Source organism: Coregonus lavaretus, assembly GCF_964263955.1.
Source record: "Coregonus lavaretus genome assembly, chromosome: 3".
Taxonomy (NCBI): domain Eukaryota; kingdom Metazoa; phylum Chordata; class Actinopteri; order Salmoniformes; family Salmonidae; genus Coregonus; species Coregonus lavaretus.
This window is the reverse complement of record NC_139990.1, coordinates 6,301,003-6,321,774: the sequence shown is the minus strand read 5'-3', so window position 1 is coordinate 6,321,774 and position 20,772 is coordinate 6,301,003. Positions and strand designations below refer to the sequence as shown.

The following is a 20,772-nucleotide window of genomic DNA, read 5'->3' as shown; positions in this document are numbered from 1 at the left end:
GCTGTTTAGAAGCCTTTAAAAGCTGTGTGTGCTGTTCTGTTTATTTCAGCCTTACTGCTTTACGTAATAGATTGAATACACCAAAAGTTATTTATAGTGCAGTTGACTCCATCCACTTCACTATTAATCAGAATTATATCATGCTTACAGATACAGATCATTTGTACAGATACAGAAGAGGGTTTGGGTCAGGTTTTAGTGTAGAGTTAGGGTAAGGGTTTACTGAATTCTAAGGATGTAGCTATGTATCTGAACATTGTGTACATTACAAAGATACGAGTTGTGTCCCAAATGGCAATCCGGTCAAAAGTAGTGCGATAAATAGAGAGTAGGGTACCATTTGGGACACAGACGAAGACAAGGGAGAGGGAGATTGACAGGAGGTCAAGTGTAGAAGATGGATCTACTTCTCCTCTCTATCAGTTATCTGAATGAACGGGGACGTCAAAACTACGGTACACATTACTTCACCTTTCATTTCCTTCTCTACTTTCATTAATTCAGTCTTCAAACACTAGTGATCAATGAAGAAAGAAAGATAGAAGGAAAGAAAGAAAGAAAGAAAGATGCATTTAAAGCATATTCAATCTATTATGTAAAACAGTGAGGCTGAAATAAACAGCACACACAGCTTTTAATACTTTCCTTTGTGTGTAGCCTCACCGTAGTGTAGTCTATGCCTGATTTGTGATATCGTGAGTCTTAGAGAATGACACAAGTTTGGAATACTTAGAGAAACAGTACATTGCTTTCAGTCAGAAATAATAGAAACATACAGTGGGGAAAAAAAGTATTTAGTCAGCCAACAATTGTGCAAGTTCTCCCACTTAAAAAGATGAGAGAGGCCTGTAATTTTCATCATAGGTACACGTCAACTATGACAGACAAATTGAGAGAGAAAAATCCAGAAAATCACATTGTAGGATTTTTAATGAATTTATTTGCAAATTATGGTGGAAAATAAGTATTTGGTCACCTACAAACAAGCAAGATTTCTGGCTCTCACAGACCTGTAACTTCTTCTTTAAGAGGCTCCTCTGTCCTCCACTCGTTACCTGTATTAATGGCACCTGTTTGAACTTGTTATCAGTATAAAAGACACCTGTCCACAACCTCAAACAGTCACACTCCAAACTCCACTATGGCCAAGACCAAAGAGCTGTCAAAGGACACCAGAAACAAAATTGTAGACCTGCACCAGGCTGGGAAGACTGAATCTGCAATAGGTAAGCAGCTTGGTTTGAAGAAATCAACTGTGGGAGCAATTATTAGGAAATGGAAGACATACAAGACCACTGATAATCTCCCTCGATCTAGGGCTCCACGCAAGATCTCACCCCGTGGGGTCAAAATGATCACAAGAACGGTGAGCAAAAATCCCAGAACCACACGGGGGGACCTAGTGAATGACCTGCAGAGAGCTGTGACCAAAGTAACAAAGCCTACCATCAGTAACACACTACGCCGCCAGGGACTCAAATCCTGCAGTGCGAGACGTGTCCCCCTGCTTAAGCCAGTACATGTCCAGGCCCGTCTGAAGTTTGCTAGAATGCATTTGGATGATCCAGAAGAGGATTGGGAGAATGTCATATGGTCAGATGAAACCAAAATAGAACTTTTTGGTAAAAACTCAACTCGTCGTGTTTGGAGGACAAAGAATGCTGAGTTGCATCCAAAGAACACCATACCTACTGTGAAGCATGGGGGTGGAAACATCATGCTTTGGGGCTGTTTTTCTGCAAAGGGACCAGGACGACTGATCCTTGTAAAGGAAAGAATGAATGGGGCCATGTATCGTGAGATTTTGAGTGAAAACCTCCTTCCATCAGCAAGGGCATTGAAGATGAAACGTGGCTGGGTCTTTCAGCATGACAATGATCCCAAACACACTGCCCGGGCAACGAAGGAGTGGCTTCGTAAGAAGCATTTCAAGGTCCTGGAGTGGCATAGACAGTCTCCAGATCTCAACCCCATAGAAAATCTTTGGAGGGAGTTGAAAGTCCGTGTTGCCCAGCGACAGCCCCAAAACATCACTGCTCTAGAGGAGATCTGCATGGAGGAATGGGCCAAAATACCAGCAACAGTGTGTGAAAACCTTGTGAAGACTTACAGAAAACGTTTGACCTGTGTCATTGCCAACAAAGGGTATATAACAAAGTATTGAGAAACTTTTGTTATTGACCAAATACTTATTTTCCACCATAATTTGCAAATAAATTCATAACAAATCCTACAATGTGATTTTCTGGATTTCTTTTTCTCATTTTGTCTGTCATAGTTGACGTGTACCTGTGATGAAAATTACAGGCCTCTCTCATATTTTTAAGTGGGAGAACTTGCACAATTGGTGGCTGACTAAATACTTTTTTTCCCCACTGTAATAACACGAGGAATAAATACACAATGAGTAACGATAACTTGGCTATATACATGGGGTACCAGTACCGAGTAATTGAGGTAGATACACTACAAGACCAAATGTATGTGGACACCTGCTCGTCGAACATCTCATTCCAAAATCATGGGCATTAATATGGAGTTGGTCCCCCCTTTGCTGCTATAACAGCCTCCACTCTTCTGGGAAGCCTTTCCACTAGATGTTGGAACATTGCTGCGGGGACTTGCTTCCATTCAGCCACAGGAGCATTAGTGAGGTCGGGCACTGATATTCGGCGATTAGGCCTGGCTCGCAGTCGGCGTTCCAATTCATCCCAAACGTGTTCGATGGGGTTGAGGTCAGGGCTCTGTGCAGGCCAGTCAAGTTCTTCCACAACAATCTTGACAAACCAATTCTGTATGGACCTCGCTTTGTGCACGGGGGCATTGTCATGCTGAAACAAGAAAGGCTCTTCCCCAAACTGTTGCCACAATGTTGGAAGCACAGAATTGTCTAGAATGTCATTGTATGCTGTAGCGTTAACATTTCCCTTCACTGGAACTAAGGGGCCTAGCCCGAACCATGAAAAACAGCCCCAGACCATTATTCCTCATCCACCAAACTTTACAGTTGGCACTATACATTGGGGCAGGTAGCGTTCTCTTGGATTCCGCCAAACCCAGATTTGTCCGTCAGACTGCCAGATGGTGAAGCGTGATTCATCACTCCAGAGAACGTGTTTCCACTGCTCCAGAGTCCAATTGCGGCGAGCTTTACACCACTCCAGCCGATGCTTGGCATTGCGCATGATGATCTTAGGCTTATGTGCGGCTGCTCGGCCATGGAAGCCCATTTCATGATACTCCCGACTAACAGTTATTGTGCTGATGTTGCTTCTAGAGGCAGTTTGGAACTCGGTAGTGGGTGTTGCAACCGAGGACAGACGATTTTTACGCGCTACGCACTTCAGCACTCGGCGGTCCCGTTCTGTGAGCTTGTGTGGCCTACCACTTCGCGACTGAGCCGTTGTTGCTGCTAGACGTTTCCAATAACAGCACTTACAGTTGACCGGGGCAGCTCTAACAGAGCAGAAATTTGACAAACTGACTTGTTGGAAAGGTGGCATCCTATGACGGTGCCACATTGAAAGTCACTGAGCTCTTCAGTAAGGCCATTCTACTGCCAATGTTTGTCTATGGAGATTGCATGGCGGTGTGCTCGATTTTATACACCTGTCAGCAAGGGGTGTGGCTGAAATAGCCGAATCCATATAATATTTGAATATTAGGATGAGCTATCTGCTACAGTAGGATCTAGCAGGTAGCATATTCATCAGTGAGCTGTAGCCTGCAGCAGGCCTCAAACTAGCAGTCCTGTGAGTTCACTAATTCATTGGTGGTGGATGGGAGGTGCAGCCTGGGCTTAATCTGTTAATTACTCTAGAGAATTCTCCCAGCAGTGCCAAATGTCTAACATGGGCTTCACTGTATATTTCTGTGGGCTGCCTGACAGTACAGGGCGCTAGAGAGTCTGGAGCCAGCCACTGGAGACCTCTGGGTTTGGTTTGAGGTCTTCAAACTGGATGTTTGAGAAATATTCAGACACCCTTGGAAGACAGTGTAAGTTGAAAAATAAATCTGTCTTCATTGTTAAAAACCAATGTGTTATGGCAATGTAACTTCATCAAAGTGACTCCTTAAAATATATATTTGGACTGTGTAGGGTAATGACTGATAGGTGGCGGTGTTCTCTAAGTACTGATCCTGAGTCCATTTTTGTGCTTGTGCTCCAATGGGTGAGATAAGGTAAGATGCAGGGAAAGCTGATCTTAGACCAGTGCTCACTGGCATACATTACGCTGAATATCTGATCAAAGAGTGTACAGATGTAGGATCTTAATTTGACCAGTTTCTCACATCAGGCAAATAATCCTGCAGCAACAGGAAATGTGAATTATTGTGTGAATTATGGACCTTTGTGTAGGGGTTGACATTTTTTGTTAGGGCAAATTAAGTCAGATTTTTTTGTGTGGAAATTACAAACGTTTGAAGTCTTTTTAAACCTTAAATACACTAAGTTTGCGCTTCCTGCAACAACATGGTGATCAAATTAAGATTATATTTATTCCAAAATATCAAGATGTGCTTTGTTGTAAATAAAAACATTTGACAAGCCTTGCAACGTGCTATAGAACAGAGTAGTCTGACACTGTATTTCCCAAGCCCTAATTCATCATTAGTTTTCCCTGGAAGATATGTTGAAAACATTAACATTGAAAACTGAGTGAAAGCAACAGCTAGAATCTGGCACAGTATGACTTGATTAGCATCTCTTCAACATTGTGAGTTGGCCAAAGTGTCCATGGCGATCGAAATGTATGGGGAATTACATTGTTACCTCTTTCGCTGTTGGACTCCAGCTATACAGTGTTACAATAAGTTATTTGTATACAGTGATCGAGGAGGAAGAGCCAGCACAGGATTTGAACACGCAACCCTGAGGTTAGAGGTTTAGAGAATTATATACTGGAGGCACCATAAGGAATATTGTTTTCGTAGCAAACAAAGCACCTAACAATTGTCTGACCAATGGGGAGGGATTTAGACCCAACAGCTGTGAAAGCAGACATCGGTGGTGTGTTATTATTCTACTGAAATGAGAATGGCATTATACTCCAAGATCACCATGGGGCCTCATAAACTCTATGCCCTGGGTATCTGATCTCAGGGCTATATTGGTAGGCTTAGTCTTAAGGTTCTATGGTTGGTGCTTGATAGGCCCCCTCTAGGCTAAGGACCATATATTTCTTAGACATGATGATGGGCCTTCTACCTGGAGATCTGGAAACTCTTATAGTTATAGGGCTTATGAATAGTACATTTGAGAATGTGAAAATAATCATAAAGGCTTACATGTGAGAATTGAAATTTTTTCATAATCAGTTAGATAATATTTGGACTGCATTAAACTGTGTCAAAATTCATAATGTTCCCAAAAGGTTCATTCAAGGTTGGTGTGACACAGGTGCACTGATTCTGTGTGAGAACTATAGTATGTTGCGTTTGCGTGCTCACTTCATAGATAGTAGGTATGAGAGGTATGACAATAGCATCACATAGCATAGGCATACTAAAAACGGTTATGGGCTCGGCGCCACACATGACACCACAATAATAATACAACTATGTTGACATGTCATCCTTCCAATTTCATCCTGCGTCATTGGCATGCTGCATTGTATAGGCTACCGTTGTCATCACATACACCAACTGCAATGACATCGACATACATTTATGAAATAAACTCAGAGGAAAATATTACAATTCTTATAGTCTAGCAGTAACGGTAGCCTATTTGACGCCCTACACGTTTTCCGGAAAACGTTGAAACGCCGCGAATACGCAATGATGTAACTAGCCATAAAAAACACAAAGACAAGACACACAGACCGCACACAAAGAATATGAAAAGGGCGATTGTTCAGACCTTTGTGGTTATCGGTGTCTTCTTTTCTCCTGCCAACACAACGAATAGAATAACCGCACGCGTTTCAATGAGGCGAGCCAGCTACAAACGTGCCGCCCTGGCCCCCACCTCCCTGCACCACTCCCTCCCGTTCCCATCTCGTCAAAAACATTACAGTCGGTTGAAAACAAACTAACCAACAAAGTAACATATTTACCTTCGATTATAGGTCCCTATCAAATCCTGGCGTACTGTTTTCTTTCGCTTTTGTAATATGCCGGGCAAGATTCGTCCCTGGGTCTTCCGCTGTACCCAGCCTCCCTGTCAATCAATCGCGCAGATAACTCTGAGCTTCCGGGACTTCCAAAATAAGCAACATTGGTGAACCTGAGAACTTAGTGGAGTAAGTGGACCACTGGCAAAGTACCAGTTGGTGCCTCCAATCTTCTTCTGCCCCCCTACCCGGTCTTGAGAAGCAGTAGCGGGATCCCCAGACACCTAAATATGGAATGTCTGATTGAAATCTAATTACATTTACATTTACATTTTAGTCATTTAGCAGACGCTCTTATCCAGAGCGACTTACAGTTAGTGAATACATTTTTTTTTTTTATATATTTTTTTTAATTATTTTTTTTATACTGGCTCCCCGTGGGAATCGAACCCACAACCCTGGCGTTGCAAACGCCATGCTCTATCAACTGAGCTACATCCCTGCCGGCCATTCCCTCCCCTACCCTGGACGACGCTGGGCCAATTGTGCGCCGCCCATGTTGTGTAGGCAGGCTAGCAATGGACTTGCCCATGACTCAAGGGAGAAAGCACTATAGCCTAGTTTCTCCATAGTGCTGGGGGGATAATCAAATTCTAAAAGCTTGTCATCATCATCACCACCACCACTACCATCATCATCATCATCATCACCACCACCAACACCATCATCATCATCATCATCATCACCACCACAACCACTACCACTACCATCATCATCATCATCACAACCACTACCACTACCATCATCATCATCACCACAACCACCACCAACACCATCATCATCATCACCACAACCACACCATCATCATCATCACCACCACAACCATCATCATCATCATCATCACCACCACCACTCCAAAATCACAAGGTTGGGGATCATTCTGCACTGATATAATCACTGGTTATAGCTAGTTCACGTCAACTCAAATAAACTGGGGGCGAGTTTCAACAGGGCTATTCACCGTGACCCTGATCATGTTAACGGCGCCTTCTACTCTCTGACTGTCATATCCCAATTCACAACCTGCCTCTGAATTCCATCATGGCGGACGTCAGATGCCATGGAAGCCGTAGTGATGTCATGTGAAAGGCCTCTATCTCTGCTGTGTCATGGCAGCTGCCTGGGCCTGGCTGACCAGCGTCTGGTTACACTGCAGGCTGAAATAGACCATATTCTGTCCCAAATCACACCCTGTTCCCTATGAAGTGCAATACTTTTGCCAGGGCCCAATGGGACATAGCCCATGCTGCCTCCGTGCCAGGTTAGGGAGGAAAGGGTAGGGAGGTACGTATTGCAGCCAGCATCTAGGCCTCTTGACATCTTTTATTGATTAGAAAGCCTCTGAATTATTTATATGCTTTCCCAGAGGACTCCATTCTCTAACTCTCTGCTTCCAGACAGGTTTGTTTGAGTGTGAAGTCAATGCTTGTCCCACGTCATCGACGGCCCGGCTAAAATGGTGGAGGGGCCTTGGGTGACAGTGTTACACAATGACGAGCAGCAGCATACCAGGCAGCCGACACCCAGCGGACATTTTGTGTGTAATCTCATAAGGCTCCTGACTGCCTACTGGCTGCTCTGTGGTCACTCGCACACGCACACTCGCACACACACTCGCACGCACGCACGCATGCACGCACACACACACACACACACACACACACAGTGAAAAGTTCTCAGCTACCTCACCCAACTAAACTAAGAGCATTGTTTTTAAACACCAGTCCCCCAAAATGTTTTACAACCATATTAACAGCTTTGGTTATGTTTTATGTTTATGTTTGCACAAAAAGACAGCAAGTCTGTTTATAGTTGTTTAATAGACATCAACAGCTTTGGCAGCTACATATTTCATACCTAATTTGTTCTGGAGACTATCAATGGTCTCAGGCCTCCATACTAAGGCCCACAAAAAGACGCCCAACCTGAAAACAACATAAATTCAACATCAACTCAACATCAACTCAACATCCTACATCCATCTTAAATAAAAACAACAGTATTCTGTTTAAATATAGAACCTTTTATTTCAATTTAGAGTAAATAGTGTTGAAATTCTGAAATAAAGTTTTAATACCAACAGGACCTTTGCATTTAAATATAGTAAATAACACTTTACATGCCTTAATCCAGTGACAATGAAAAACTTCCTTTAAAAAGTTTTTTTTGGTCATTTATTTTCCATATTTTCCCTTGTAAGAAATAGTTCAAGTATAAAAATTCCCAACAGTGTAAAATAGCCCATCTGATGTATATTAAAAGCAATAGAAGCACAGCTTTCTGAACCATGACAATGACTATACATTCTAATGTACTGTAAAAGCAGCATTTTGCTCATTTTTGTCAGGATTTTTTTTGTCTTTTCCAACAGTTCTAAACACAAGAGGCAGAGTAACAGTCTGCACGCAAATAGGCCTGCATTTAAATAAAGTTTCATACAAAAGGCATTAAACTAACCAATATTTAATGTCACGTTCTAAGATTTCAAAAAGCAAAAAGTATAATTGTACAGTGCACATACAGAATTGTATCGTATATCATTCCTACATCAATATTTTTGGTTGAGTATGTTAATAATAATTATAATACAACTAAATCTACTCAATAACTTATATGCCTTGAGATGAATACATAATCATATTAATACAGTACCGCCACTAAGTCTCTGTCCTTAGAGCACATAGAACATAGTCCAATCTCAAAATAAATATCTTAAATAGTAGATCTCCTTTCTTACTCTCTTAAATAGCAATACAAATGTAAGGCACACGAAGAACCCATAGATTCATATGTCAAGCACCTGCAGTCCACCCCCACCCCCCCTACATCCCCCATCACCACTCCAGGGTACAGGGCCATGGGGTTGGTGAGGCTGTGAGGAGTGGGTACAGGGTACAGGGGGTTGGTGAGGCTGTGAGGAGTGGGTACAGGGTACAGGGCCAGGGGGTTGGTGAGGCTGTGAGGAGTGGGTACAGGGTACAGGGCCAGGGGGGTTGGTGAGGCTGTGAGGAGTGGGTACAGGGCCAGGGGGTTGGTGAGGCTGTGAGGAGTGGGTACAGGGCCAGGCGGTTGGTGAGGCTGTGAGGAGTGGGTACAGGGCCAGGCGGTTGGTGAGGCTGTGAGGAGTGGGTACAGGGCCAGGCGGTTGGTGAGGCTGTGAGGAGTGGGTACAGGGCCAGGCGGTTGGTGAGGCTGTGAGGAGTGGGTACAGGGCCAGGCGGTTGGTGAGGCTGTGAGGAGTGGGTACAGGGCCAGGCGGTTGGTGAGGCTGTGAGGAGTGGGTACAGGGCCAGGCGGTTGGTGAGGCTGTGAGGAGTGGGTACAGGGCCAGGGGGTTGGTGAGGCTGTGAGGAGTGGGTACAGGGCCAGGGGGTTGGTGAGGCTGTGAGGAGTGGGTACAGGGCCAGGGGGTTGGTGAGGCTGTGAGGAGTGGGTACAGGGCCAGGGGGTTGGTGAGGCTGTGAGGAGTGGGTACAGGGCCAGGGGGTTGGTGAGGCTGTGAGGAGTGGGTACAGGGCCAGGGGGTTGGTGAGGCTGTGAGGAGTGGGTACAGGGCCAGGGGGTTGGTGAGGCTGTGAGGAGTGGGTACAGGGCCAGGGGGTTGGTGAGGCTGTGAGGAGTGGGTACAGGGCCAGGGGGTTGGTGAGGCTGTGAGGAGTGGGTACAGGGCCAGGGGGTTGGTGAGGCTGTGAGGAGTGGGTACAGGGTACAGGGCCATGGGGTTGGTTAGGGTTAGGATAGGAGGGCAGTGTGTGTACCTGACACCAGCCCAGCCAGTCGGCTCTAGGACAGAGGACAGAGGTGGAAGTGCTGACAGGGCCAGGCAGGCAGGCAGGACAGAGGGGAGACAGTTCCCAAATGGGCCCAGGGATTAAAATGTGACAGCTCAACAAATGAGGACAAGTGATGCGTTCTTTCCAGAGTGATCCGTCTGTGTGGCACTGGGCTAACTGTCCCACCCCCTCCCCAGCTGCTCCCTCTCTTTCTCTCTCTCTCTTTCACTCTCTTTTTCTTTCACTCCCTCCCTCTCTTTCTCTCTGACTAGATCCCATTGCACAGAGCCAGAGAGCACGACTGGGCCCATTGTCCTTGCCACTATGTACGCAACTGTGTGTGTGTGTGTGTGTGTGTGTGTGTGTGTGTGTGTGTGTGTGTGTGTGTGTGTGTGTGTGTGTGTGTGTGTGTGTGTGTGTGCGTGTGTGTGTGTGTGTGTGTGTGTGTGTGTGTGTGTGTGTGTGTGTGTGTGTGTGTGCGTGTGTGCGCGTGTGTGCGTGTGTTTGAGACTAACTGATTTGGTGCTTCTCATTGTCTGAAAACATGTTTTTCTTTCTTTCTTTGTGAGTTGCCTTCATATTGTTTGTGATGCCCTTTGAAGAGTTGATGGCATTTTCGGTTATTCCTGCAGTTTTTTTGTCTCCTGGTGAACTGTTTGTTTGCTTTGCATAGGTCAAGAGGTCAAGATACAGAGTCAAAAAAGGGACATTCAGCATCAGGAAGTTAAAAAGGTAGTTCTTAACGTGTGACACGAGCTACAAACCTTCTCCTTTTCTCCACAGTTATTTCAGCTATTCCCTGACACGCAGAGCTTGTCTTTACTAACACACTGGAAACTGATACATTTCCCTGATTATCAGAAAATTAACTTCAATGCACTTGAAAAGACAGAAGGACAAGAGCCCTCGAAATGTGATAATAAATATAGGTTGCAAGGGCTTCAGAACCAAAACACTTTGGGACATGTCTAAGTGTCCCGTAAAGAGAACGCTCTCTCTCTCCTATGTTAATGACAGCAATGGGACATAAAGTCATGTTTTACACCAAGCTACAACCACAGTGATTAGTTGTTGCATTTCTCCTCTAGAAATAAATACTCTACTACAATTATAATAATAGTAATAATGATATTAATAACAACAATAATAATCATAAGGATAAATCCACCTTCCTTACTTTGTTCTGTGAATCTGTAACGTTTTCTCTTTTTTTTTTTTTTGGTTTAAGCACAGCAAGTTGGAAAGCTACTGTATGGAGTTCCCACCTCACCATCATCATCATCACCACCCTCTTATCGACTCCGTCACTTAACAACACGGCCCCTCTCTCTTCCTCTTCATCATCCTCTCCCCTTCACAGCCAATCAGCCGAGGCCGGCCGTGGACCTCCCATCCCCTTGTGTCCAATGGCTGCAGTGGCTGCTATTGCATGCGGTCAGCTTGCAGCTGCTGAGGCTGGTACTGACCGAAGGCCGTGGCTGCAGCGACGGCTGACCCCGGTGCGGCCGTAGCCAGGGGCTGCTGAACATAGCCGTAACCGGCTGTGGTTAGGTACCCGGCCGCCGCAGGGGAGGCGGCGTAGGGATACTGCTCGTAGGCTGCGGCGGCAGCGCTAGCTGCGGCGGAGTACTGTGCGTAAGCGGCTCCGGTGTAGTCGATGTAAGGGGAGGAGGCGGTGGAGGCGGCACTGGGCTGCATGCCGTGAGGGATGACCATGGTGCTTGGCTGCATGAAGGCCTGAGGGTACACGTAGTGAGCAGGTATCCTGCAGGACAGATACAGACAGACAGAGAGTTAGAGGTAAAGATCCCAGACCTGGCCTTACACAGCCACCGACAGACAGCATCAACCCCCCCACCCTGACAGCAGAACCAACCACAGCCAACCCAACCACACTGCAGCCAAGTGCCCACCAATACATCAATACACCAGTCAATAACACCACAGAGACACCTGCTAGTAGCTAATAAATATATAGGGTTGCCAAAATAGAGATCTCTCTGTGGGACAAAACATTGAATGGTGAGAGGTGTTCAAAGCTCAGAGGGGTTCTGTTCTCTGATAAGGGATAGGAAGACATTTTGGGTTTTCAGTGACCCTGCCTGCCTATCACATGCTGTAAGAGATTTAGGCAAAGGAAGTGTTTGGTAGCATTGACGCCATCTTGGAGAGACAATCCATGTACACTAAGCTTTGCCAACTTTCCAGGTTTGAGTTTGGAAAGATGGAGAGATGGAGAGAGAAGAGAACCTGATTTGTCTGTGCTTGGTCACATGGATTTGACCCTGGGGCCATTCCTAGTTGGGAGAGGGAGGGAGGGAGGGAGGGAGGGAGGGAGGGGGGCATTGTGAAAATGTCACTGCCACTTTGACAGCTGGACAGTTTTCAAAAAGGACACTGCTGGCTGTTTCCCCCTCTGTGCTTAGACAAAGAGCCCCGGGCCGGGTGCAAGGCTAGCTACACTCAGGGGGACCTTTTGATTAAATAAGCAATCAGGAACAATGAGCACATTCTGCCTTTCATGACATATCCTGACCGTGAGGCTCGGCTCGCTAGGCTCTCTCTAGAGCTATCAGCTAGCATGATGATGGGAAAGTTATACTATTGTTTTGGTAGAGGAAACTCAAGTTGTTGACCTAGATGGGGAAATCAAGAATGAAATTCCTCAAAATACTAAAATAAACTAAACTGGTGTTAATTAGAGTCAAGTTCATGATTCATGATCAAAAGGAATGAGTAACATAATCAGTGTTATGACATAATGAGTGACATAATCACTTTATAATTGGCTTATCACCATTTTATCAATTGTGAATGTTGGGTTTAGATGAGTTGTGGTCTGGTGTGGATTTTTGACGGTCTGGAATGCTGTGCATGATGTGATGATGTCATCAACAGCTCATTAAAATCTGTTGAGAAACAACCTAACATTTGATTGGACCAAAAAATATACTGACATCAATTAAGCCAATAAGAAACAAGGTGGAGAGAGGAAGCTTTTGTACAGTCATACAGTTTGGAATCTGGACCGAAGGAGGAGAAAAGAGAAATAAAATATCTATCGTGGCAACCCTATTGTCAGGACTCCATTACCCAACCAATCACATCTCACAACACTAGCCCCAAAGAGGAAGCAGGAAAAAAACAACAGAAAGTCTACAAACACAGGCGTCAAAGAAAATAAATGTCAACACAGTCCACATGGATCACCAACACAGCACAACCACAACCACTCACTGAAAGAAACTTAAAGGAAATAAACTAAACGGGGTCAGAGGTTAGAGGCGCTCCTATGACATCACAACCTTGGCAGATGCCTCGGCCTGGCCTGCTGGCACGCTGCTGTTTCAGCACAGTGATACAGTCACAACACAGGCTGGAGACACACACACACACACACACACACACACACACAGGCTGGACACACACACACACACACACACACACACAGGCTGAACGACGCACAACAACACAATACACACACAGTGGATGTACACAGACCACAACAAACTAACACAACACAAGACACAAGGGCGACTACAAAGAAAAACTCTCACACACACACATACGGACGCAAAGGATGGTGACACAAAGAAACACAAAATGCGGTGTCCACCGCAAACCAACACAAACGCACACGCCCAGACTGCCCTACTCATTCTAAACCACAGAGAGAAGAATGAAAACACATTCAGACACTTCAGTAAATTCCTCAACTAACATTCTTGGCATCTGTAGTTCTGTATGACATGTGCAAATTGTCGAAGCTGACCGTTGTTGTGCCTCCCCATTAATAGCTATATTAAGACATGGGATGCATCCCCCATAGGGTTCTGGTCAAAAGTAGTGCACTATATAGGGAATAGGGTGCCACCCAGACATGGTGTTAGAAGTGGGATCAAACAGGTATTTTATAATGCTATTTTCATCGCTTTTTGGAGACACTATTATATTTTACAGTATGGAGAAAACATGCACAAAAATAAGCTTTTTCACACCCCATATGAAACATGTTATAGGGTATCAAATCAAAGACACATATTTTGACCAATATGTTAATTGTGTAGATAATCCTCTAAGAAAACCAATGGGTATAATTATATCCTCTAAGAAAACCAATAGTCCAAACCTCATGTCTCTATCACAATCCGTTCAAAGGTTATTGGAGGTTTTACTCTTGTAGGATGGCCAAAATTAGGGTGACTAAATCAATGGCGGCCAGAGATTCAAAGTGGTAAAAAATAAGGAAAACTGCACAGCATCGCCTCAGCTAGGCTGGATGACTGCTGTGCAAGAATGAAGGCTACCCGACAGGCTCACATTCCCGTTGAACTCGTCATATTTCTTCTCGAATCCGCAGGACATAAAACAATATAGAGGTAAGACAGATATCAATTTTGAGACATGACATAGTAGTTTTATATTTTAGTATACACTTCTCATATTAATACGAAATTCCTGTTCTTTTTTGAAGATTTCTCACAAAAAACGAGCATAACTCTGTGAAATGTCAACGGAGCACTGAGCATACCGCAAGCTTTTTATTTTCAAAGCCTTTTACATTTAATTTAGCTCGTGTCATGCTAATTCTGCTTTTTGCGACCCGTAGAAAACAACTTTGAAGACACACCACAACATGTAAAAATCCTCAAAAGTTTCTGGGAGAAAACTGCACCACTCTGTCATCAGAGCTCCGTGTTTATTAAGGAATGTATTAGATTACGAAATCAAACTTTTTGGGATATACTGTTAATGAAATGTTAGATAAAGACCCCACTGAACGATTCAGAGCATGAATAATCATATTTGTCTTGGTAAAATGTATTTTATAACATAAGGGAGTGAAATTTCATCACCAAAGTGTGTTTTCACCCTCTCTGGACAGAGGGGTGGACACCCTACATGTTATGCAGAGCTACAACACACACTAAGATGTTCTGTAGTAGTACATTTGCAATTGTAGAGAATTAAATTACAGCATTCAACTGGTATGTTTCAGTGGTGGTGAAACATGCTGGTGTTGGAAATAAAGGCTGCATCCCAAATGGCACAATATTCCCTTTAAGTGCACTACTTTTGACCAGGGACCAACAGTAGTGTACTATATGGGGAATAGGGTGCCATTTGGGCACATACAAAGTATGAAGAACACAGACGTTAAAATGGCCCATGCTTGTAAGCATAAATTAGACTGTTTAAAGCAATCACTCTGCCCAAGAGAGTATCATCCCTGTTCGTTTTTTCTAAAATATATCACAGTACAGTATAGGCAAGGTACAAACAAGTACGGTTTCCATAAGTAGTCATGTAACTGCAGGAAGGCATTCCTGTAATGTGGATCTGGTCTCAGACATGCTCTTTGTTGCCTGGCCTCATTTATGATTAGCAGGAGAGACTGGAGGCTGGGCCCCAGCTATTTTCTGCTTGCCTGTCATCCTACATACGACTTACTGTGCTATGTTCCCATCCCTAGAACTCATTTGGGATTAAATCCCACCTTACCTTTATTCACTTTCACTTTCTATCTATCCTCTCATTTCTCTCCCTCTATCCTTCCTACTATTTTTCTATCCCATTCAACATTAGACTACCACAACCTGTTTCTCCATCTCCAACAGCATAAACCTCTTCTATGTTGGCAAATGCTGATTCACCTAACACACAAACACACACAAACAACACACCAAATCCACTCATCTGCCATGGATTCATTTCTGTATCAGTGTTGATCATGGGAAGCACTGGCTACCCTCTGATTCCCATTAAAATGCCCTCTTTTCCCTATGGATACAAGTGAGGTAAAAAAAAATACTAGGGTTATTGTGTTTCTCAATGCTCTGTGTAAATATATTATCTTTCTGTGTTTGGACCGTTGCAGTCCTGCCGACCAGCGGTTGGTAAAGTTCAAGGCTAAATAAAGGTCTGTTCCCATCACATGCCATGTGGGTGACATCGTCGATGGGGGGGGGTTTAGGAGTACACACCTGTTGTTCTCCGCCACATTAGAACCGTTGGGATTCTGTTGCATTAAGAGATGAGGAGCCAGTCCTTAACTAACACCCTTAAATGTGAGAAGCGTAGAGGAGCGGCATTGGTGCTATAATAACAACTATGGACCTGCTGCTACATGCTAAAGTGTGGTGATGGCCAAGGAGCTGGTTGCTGCTGCTACATGCTGTAGTGTGGTGATGGCCAAGGAGCTGGTGGCTGCTGCTACATGCTGTAGTATGGTGATGGCAAAGGAGCTGGTTGCTGCTGCTACATGCTGTAGTGTGGTGATGGACAAGGAGCTGGTTGCTGCTGCTACATGCTGTAGTATGGTGATGGCAAAGGAGCTGGTTGCTGCTGCTACATGCTGTAGTGTGGTGATGGACAAGGAGCTGGTTGCTGCTGCTACATGCTGTAGTGTGGTGATGGCCAAGGAGCTGGTTGCTGCTGCTACATGCTGTATTGCCGTGATGGCCAAGGAGCTGGTTGCTGCTGCTACATGCTGTAGTGTGGTGATGGCCAAGGAGCTGGTTGCTGCTGCTACATGCTGTAGTGTGGTGATGGCCAAGGAGCTGGTTGCTGCTGCTACATGCTGTAGTGTGGTGATGGCCAAGGAGCTGGTTGCTGCTGCTACATGCTGTAGTGTGGTGATGGCCAAGGAGCTGGTTGCTGCTGCTACATGCTGTAGTGTGGTGATGGCCAATGAGCTGGTTGCTGCTGCTACATGCTGTAGTGTGGTGATGGCCAAGGAGCTGGTTGCTGCTGCTACATGCTGTAGTATGGTGATGGCAAAGGAGCTGGTTGCTGCTGCTACATGCTGTAGTGTGGTGATGGCCAAGGAGCTGGTTGCTGCTGCTACATGCTGTAGTGTGGTGATGGCAAAGGAGCTGGTTGCTGCTGCTACATGCTGTAGTGTGGTGATGGCAAAGGAGCTGGTTGCTGCTGCTACATGCTGTAGTGTGGTGATGGCCAAGGAGCGGATGGCTGCTGCTACATGCTGTAGTGTGGTGATGACCAAGGAGCTGGTTGCTGCTGCTACATGCTGTAGTGTGGTGATGGCCAAGGAGCTGGTTGCTGCTGCTACATGCTGTAGTGCGGTGATGGACAAGGAGCTGGTTGCTGCTGCTACATGCTGTAGTGCGGTGATGGACAAGGAGCTGGTTGCTGCTGCTACATGCTGTAGTGCCGTGATGGCCAAGGAGCTGGTTGCTGCTGCTACATGCTGTAGTGCCGTGATGGCCAAGGAGCTGGTTGCTGCTGCTACATGCTGTAGTGTGGTGATGGCCAAGGAGCTGGTTGCTGCTGCTACATGCTGTAGTGTGGTGATGGCCAAGGAGCTGGTTGCTGCTGCTACATGCTGTAGTGTGGTGATGGCCAAGGAGCTGGTTGCTACTGCTACATGCTGTAGTGTGGTGATGGCCAAGGAGCTGGTGGCTGCTGCTACATGCTGTAGTGTGGTGATGGCCAATGAGCTGGTTGCTGCTGCTACATGCTGTAGTGTGGTGATGGCCAAGGACCTGGTGGCTGCTGCTACATGCTGTAGTGTGGTGATGGCCAAGGAGCTGGTTGCTGCTGCTACATGCTGTAGTGCGGTGATGGCCAAGGAGCTGGTTGCTGCTGCTACATGCTGTAGTGCGGTGATGGCCAAGGAGCTGGTTGCTGCTGCTACATGCTATAGTGTGGTGATGGCCAAGGAGCTGGTTGCTGCTGTTACATGCTTTGGTGTGGTGATGGCCAAGGAGCTGGTTGCTGCTGCTACATGCTGTGGTGTAGTGATGGCAAAGGAGCTGGTTGCTGCTGCTACATGCTGTGGTGTGGTGATGGCAAAGGAGCTGGTTGCTGCTGCTACATGTTGTGGTGTGGTGATGGCAAAGGAGCTGGTTTCTGCTGCTACATGCTGTAGTGTGGTGATGGCCAAGTAGCTGGTTGCTGCTGCTACATGCTGTAGTGTGGTGATGGCCAAGGAGCTGGTTGCTGCTGCTACATGCTGTAGTGTGGTGATGGCCAAGGAGCTGGTTGCTGCTGCTACATGCTGTAGTGTGGTGATGGCCAAGGAGCTGGTTGCTGCTGCTACATGCTGTAGTGTGGTGATGGCCAAGGAGCTGGTGGCTGCTGCTACATGCTGTAGTGTGGTGATGGCCAATGAGCTGGTTGCTGCTGCTACATGCTGTAGTGTGGTGATGGCCAAGGACCTGGTGGCTGCTGCTACATGCTGTAGTGTGGTAATGGCCAAGGAGCTGGTTGCTGCTGCTACATGCTGTAGTGCGGTGATGGCCAAGGAGCTGGTTGGTGCTGCTACATGCTGTAGTGCGGTGATGGCCAAGGAGCTGGTTGCTGCTGCTACATGCTATAGTGTGGTGATGGCCAAGGAGCTGGTTGCTGCTGTTACATGCTTTGGTGTGGTGATGGCCAAGGAGCTGGTTGCTGCTGCTACATGCTGTGGTGTAGTGATGGCAAAGGAGCTGGTTGCTGCTGCTACATGCTGTGGTGTGGTGATGGCAAAGGAGCTGCTTGCTGCTGCTACATGTTGTGGTGTGGTGATGGCAAAGGAGCTGGTTTCTGCTGCTACATGCTGTAGTGTGGTGATGGCCAAGGAGCTGGTTGCTGCTGCTACATGCTGTAGTGTGGTGATGGCCAAGGAGCTGGTTGCTGCTGCTACATGCTGTAGTGTGGTGATGGCCAAGGAGCTGGTTGCTGCTGCTACATGCTGTAGTGTGGTGATGGCCAAGGAGCTGGTGGCTGCTGCTACATGCTGTAGTGTGGTGATGGCCAAGGAGCTGGTTGCTGCTGCTACATGCTGTAGTGTGGTGATGGCCAAGGAGCTGGTTGCTGCTGCTACATGCTGTAGTGTGGTGATGGCCAAGGAGCTGGTTGCTACTAATACATGCTGTAGTGTGGTGATGACCAAGGAGCTGGTGGCTGCTGCTACATGCTGTAGTGTGGTGATGGCCAAGGAGCTGGTTGCTGCTGCTACATGCTGTAGTGTGGTGATGGCCAAGGAGCTGGTTGGTGCTGCTACATGCTGTAGTGTGGTGATGGCCAAGGAGCTGGTTGGTGCTGCTACATGCTGTAGTGTGGTGATGGCCAAGGAGCTGGTTGCTGCTGCTACATGCTGTAGTGTGGTGATGGCCAAGGAGCTGGTTGCTGCTGCTACATGCTGTAGTGTGGTGATGGCCAAGGAGCTGGTTGCTGCTGCTACATGCTGTAGTGTGGTGATGGACAAGGAGCTGGTTGCTGCTGCTACATGCTGTAGTGTGGTGATGGCAAAGGAGCTGGTTGCTGCTGCTACATGCTGTAGTGTGGTGATGGCCAAGGAGCGGATGGCTGCTGCTACATGCTGTAGTGCGGTGATGGCCAAGGAGCTGGTTGCTGCTGCTACATGCTGTAGTGTGGTGATGGCCAAGGAGCTGGTTGCTGCTGCTACATGCTGTAGTGCGGTGATGGACAAGGAGCTGGTTGCTGCTGCTACATGCTGTAGTGTGGTGATGGCCAAGGAGCTGGTTGCTGCTGCTACATGCTGTAGTGTGGTGATGGCCAAGGAGCTGGTTGCTGCTGCTACATGCTGTAGTGTGGTGATGGCCAAGGAGCTGGTTGGTGCTGCTACATGCTGTAGTGTGGTGATGGAAAAGGAGCTGGTTGCTGCTGCTACATGCTGTAGTGTGGTGATGGCCAAGGAGCTGGTTGCTGCCCTCCCACAGCTGTTCTATCTATGGTTGTGTCCCATATGGCACCCTATTCTCTCTATATAGTGCACTATTTTTCATCAGGGCCCCGGTCAAAAGTAGTGCTCTATATAGCGAATAGGGTGGCATTTGGGACATACCCTATGTCTGTGGCCTTGGGCTATAATGTATGGATGTGGTTGATCTACCACAGCTGTATCTACAGTATGTATGTCTGTGGCCCTTTAAACCTCCCAGGGCCTCTAGCCAGCATGTGTTGGGCCTGCTGTTTTTAAAGAGCATCCCATTCCGACATGACAGAGAGAGCCCGAGCCCCCTGCTCCCCAGCGCACGCTTCATACGACTGCAGCGTCAGCAGTCCAGCCTTTGTGTGGCACAATGGAGAAGCTTGTTTTCCTTAACGCCGCAGCCCATGTGACGAAAGCTTGTTCAGAGGCTGTGGCATCCAGACATTTGTTTGTGTCACAGTAGAGCTTTTGGGGCACTGCTCTACCACTGGACTGGACTACGCACAAGACACACACACACACACCCTAACACAAACACACATGATAGTAAGGTGTTTTGCGTCAACTAAATTAGTAAAAAGATCTCCTTCAGTGTGGAGATATATGTACTCATCCCATGTGCCTTGATAGTGATTTTTCCAATGATTACTTTCTTGTGAACAGACACCATTATCTCTGAATGAGACACAGCACCTCTCCTGAGAGTCGTAGGGGTCTGAAGTATACCATATAGGGATAGATAGATAGATGGAGGGAGAGGGAAATAATATGAGAGAGAGAGAGAGAGAGAGAGAGAGAGAGAGAGTGAGTTTGAGAGTTTAGGTGTTAATGCTAGAATTATTAATTCCAAGAAGGTCATTAAAAAAGACACATGCAAGCAATGAGTTGTTGATAGGTTTTGGTGGGGTTGGTTTGGTTTGGAGTAGGGGTGAGAGTGGTGGGAAGTAATACAAAAATCACACCGCAAATCGTCACTCACTCCAACAAGACATCCAAAAACATATATAGAACATCCTGTTACCAAAGAAAATGTAAATCACAAGCTACAGCACAAAATAATCAAATAAATATATATTTGTTAAACTTTGCTCTCCCTTACAAAGTCAACATTCTTCCAGAAAAACGGAAAAGAACACCCCCCAAAATCTTCAATCCATCTTTTCTTTTCATTAAATAGAAAACACATGGTTTAGCTATCAACACC

General features: G+C 46.1%; 2 protein-coding genes across 2 annotated transcripts in view; both read right to left on the bottom strand.

The window, feature by feature from the left end:
* The window catches only part of LOC311112223 (adenylyl cyclase-associated protein 2-like), a 44,024-nt gene extending 37,895 nt beyond the window's left edge, over window positions 1-6,129 (bottom strand). The window contains exon 1 of the mRNA XM_084155246.1: window positions 6,060-6,129. The gene's annotated coding sequence lies outside the window, so the exon portion shown is untranslated. The remainder of the gene's footprint in view (window positions 1-6,059) is intronic.
* Window positions 6,130-11,311: 5,182 nt separating this feature from the next.
* LOC311112229 (RNA-binding protein 24-A-like) overlaps window positions 11,312-20,772 on the bottom strand; it is a gene marked incomplete at its 3' end in the record, with an annotated part of 12,721 nt that continues 3,260 nt past the window's right edge. Inside the window, exon 4 of the mRNA XM_084155265.1 lies at window positions 11,312-11,654. Within this exon, the coding sequence (XP_084011391.1) occupies window positions 11,312-11,654 (343 nt within the window). The remainder of the gene's footprint in view (window positions 11,655-20,772) is intronic.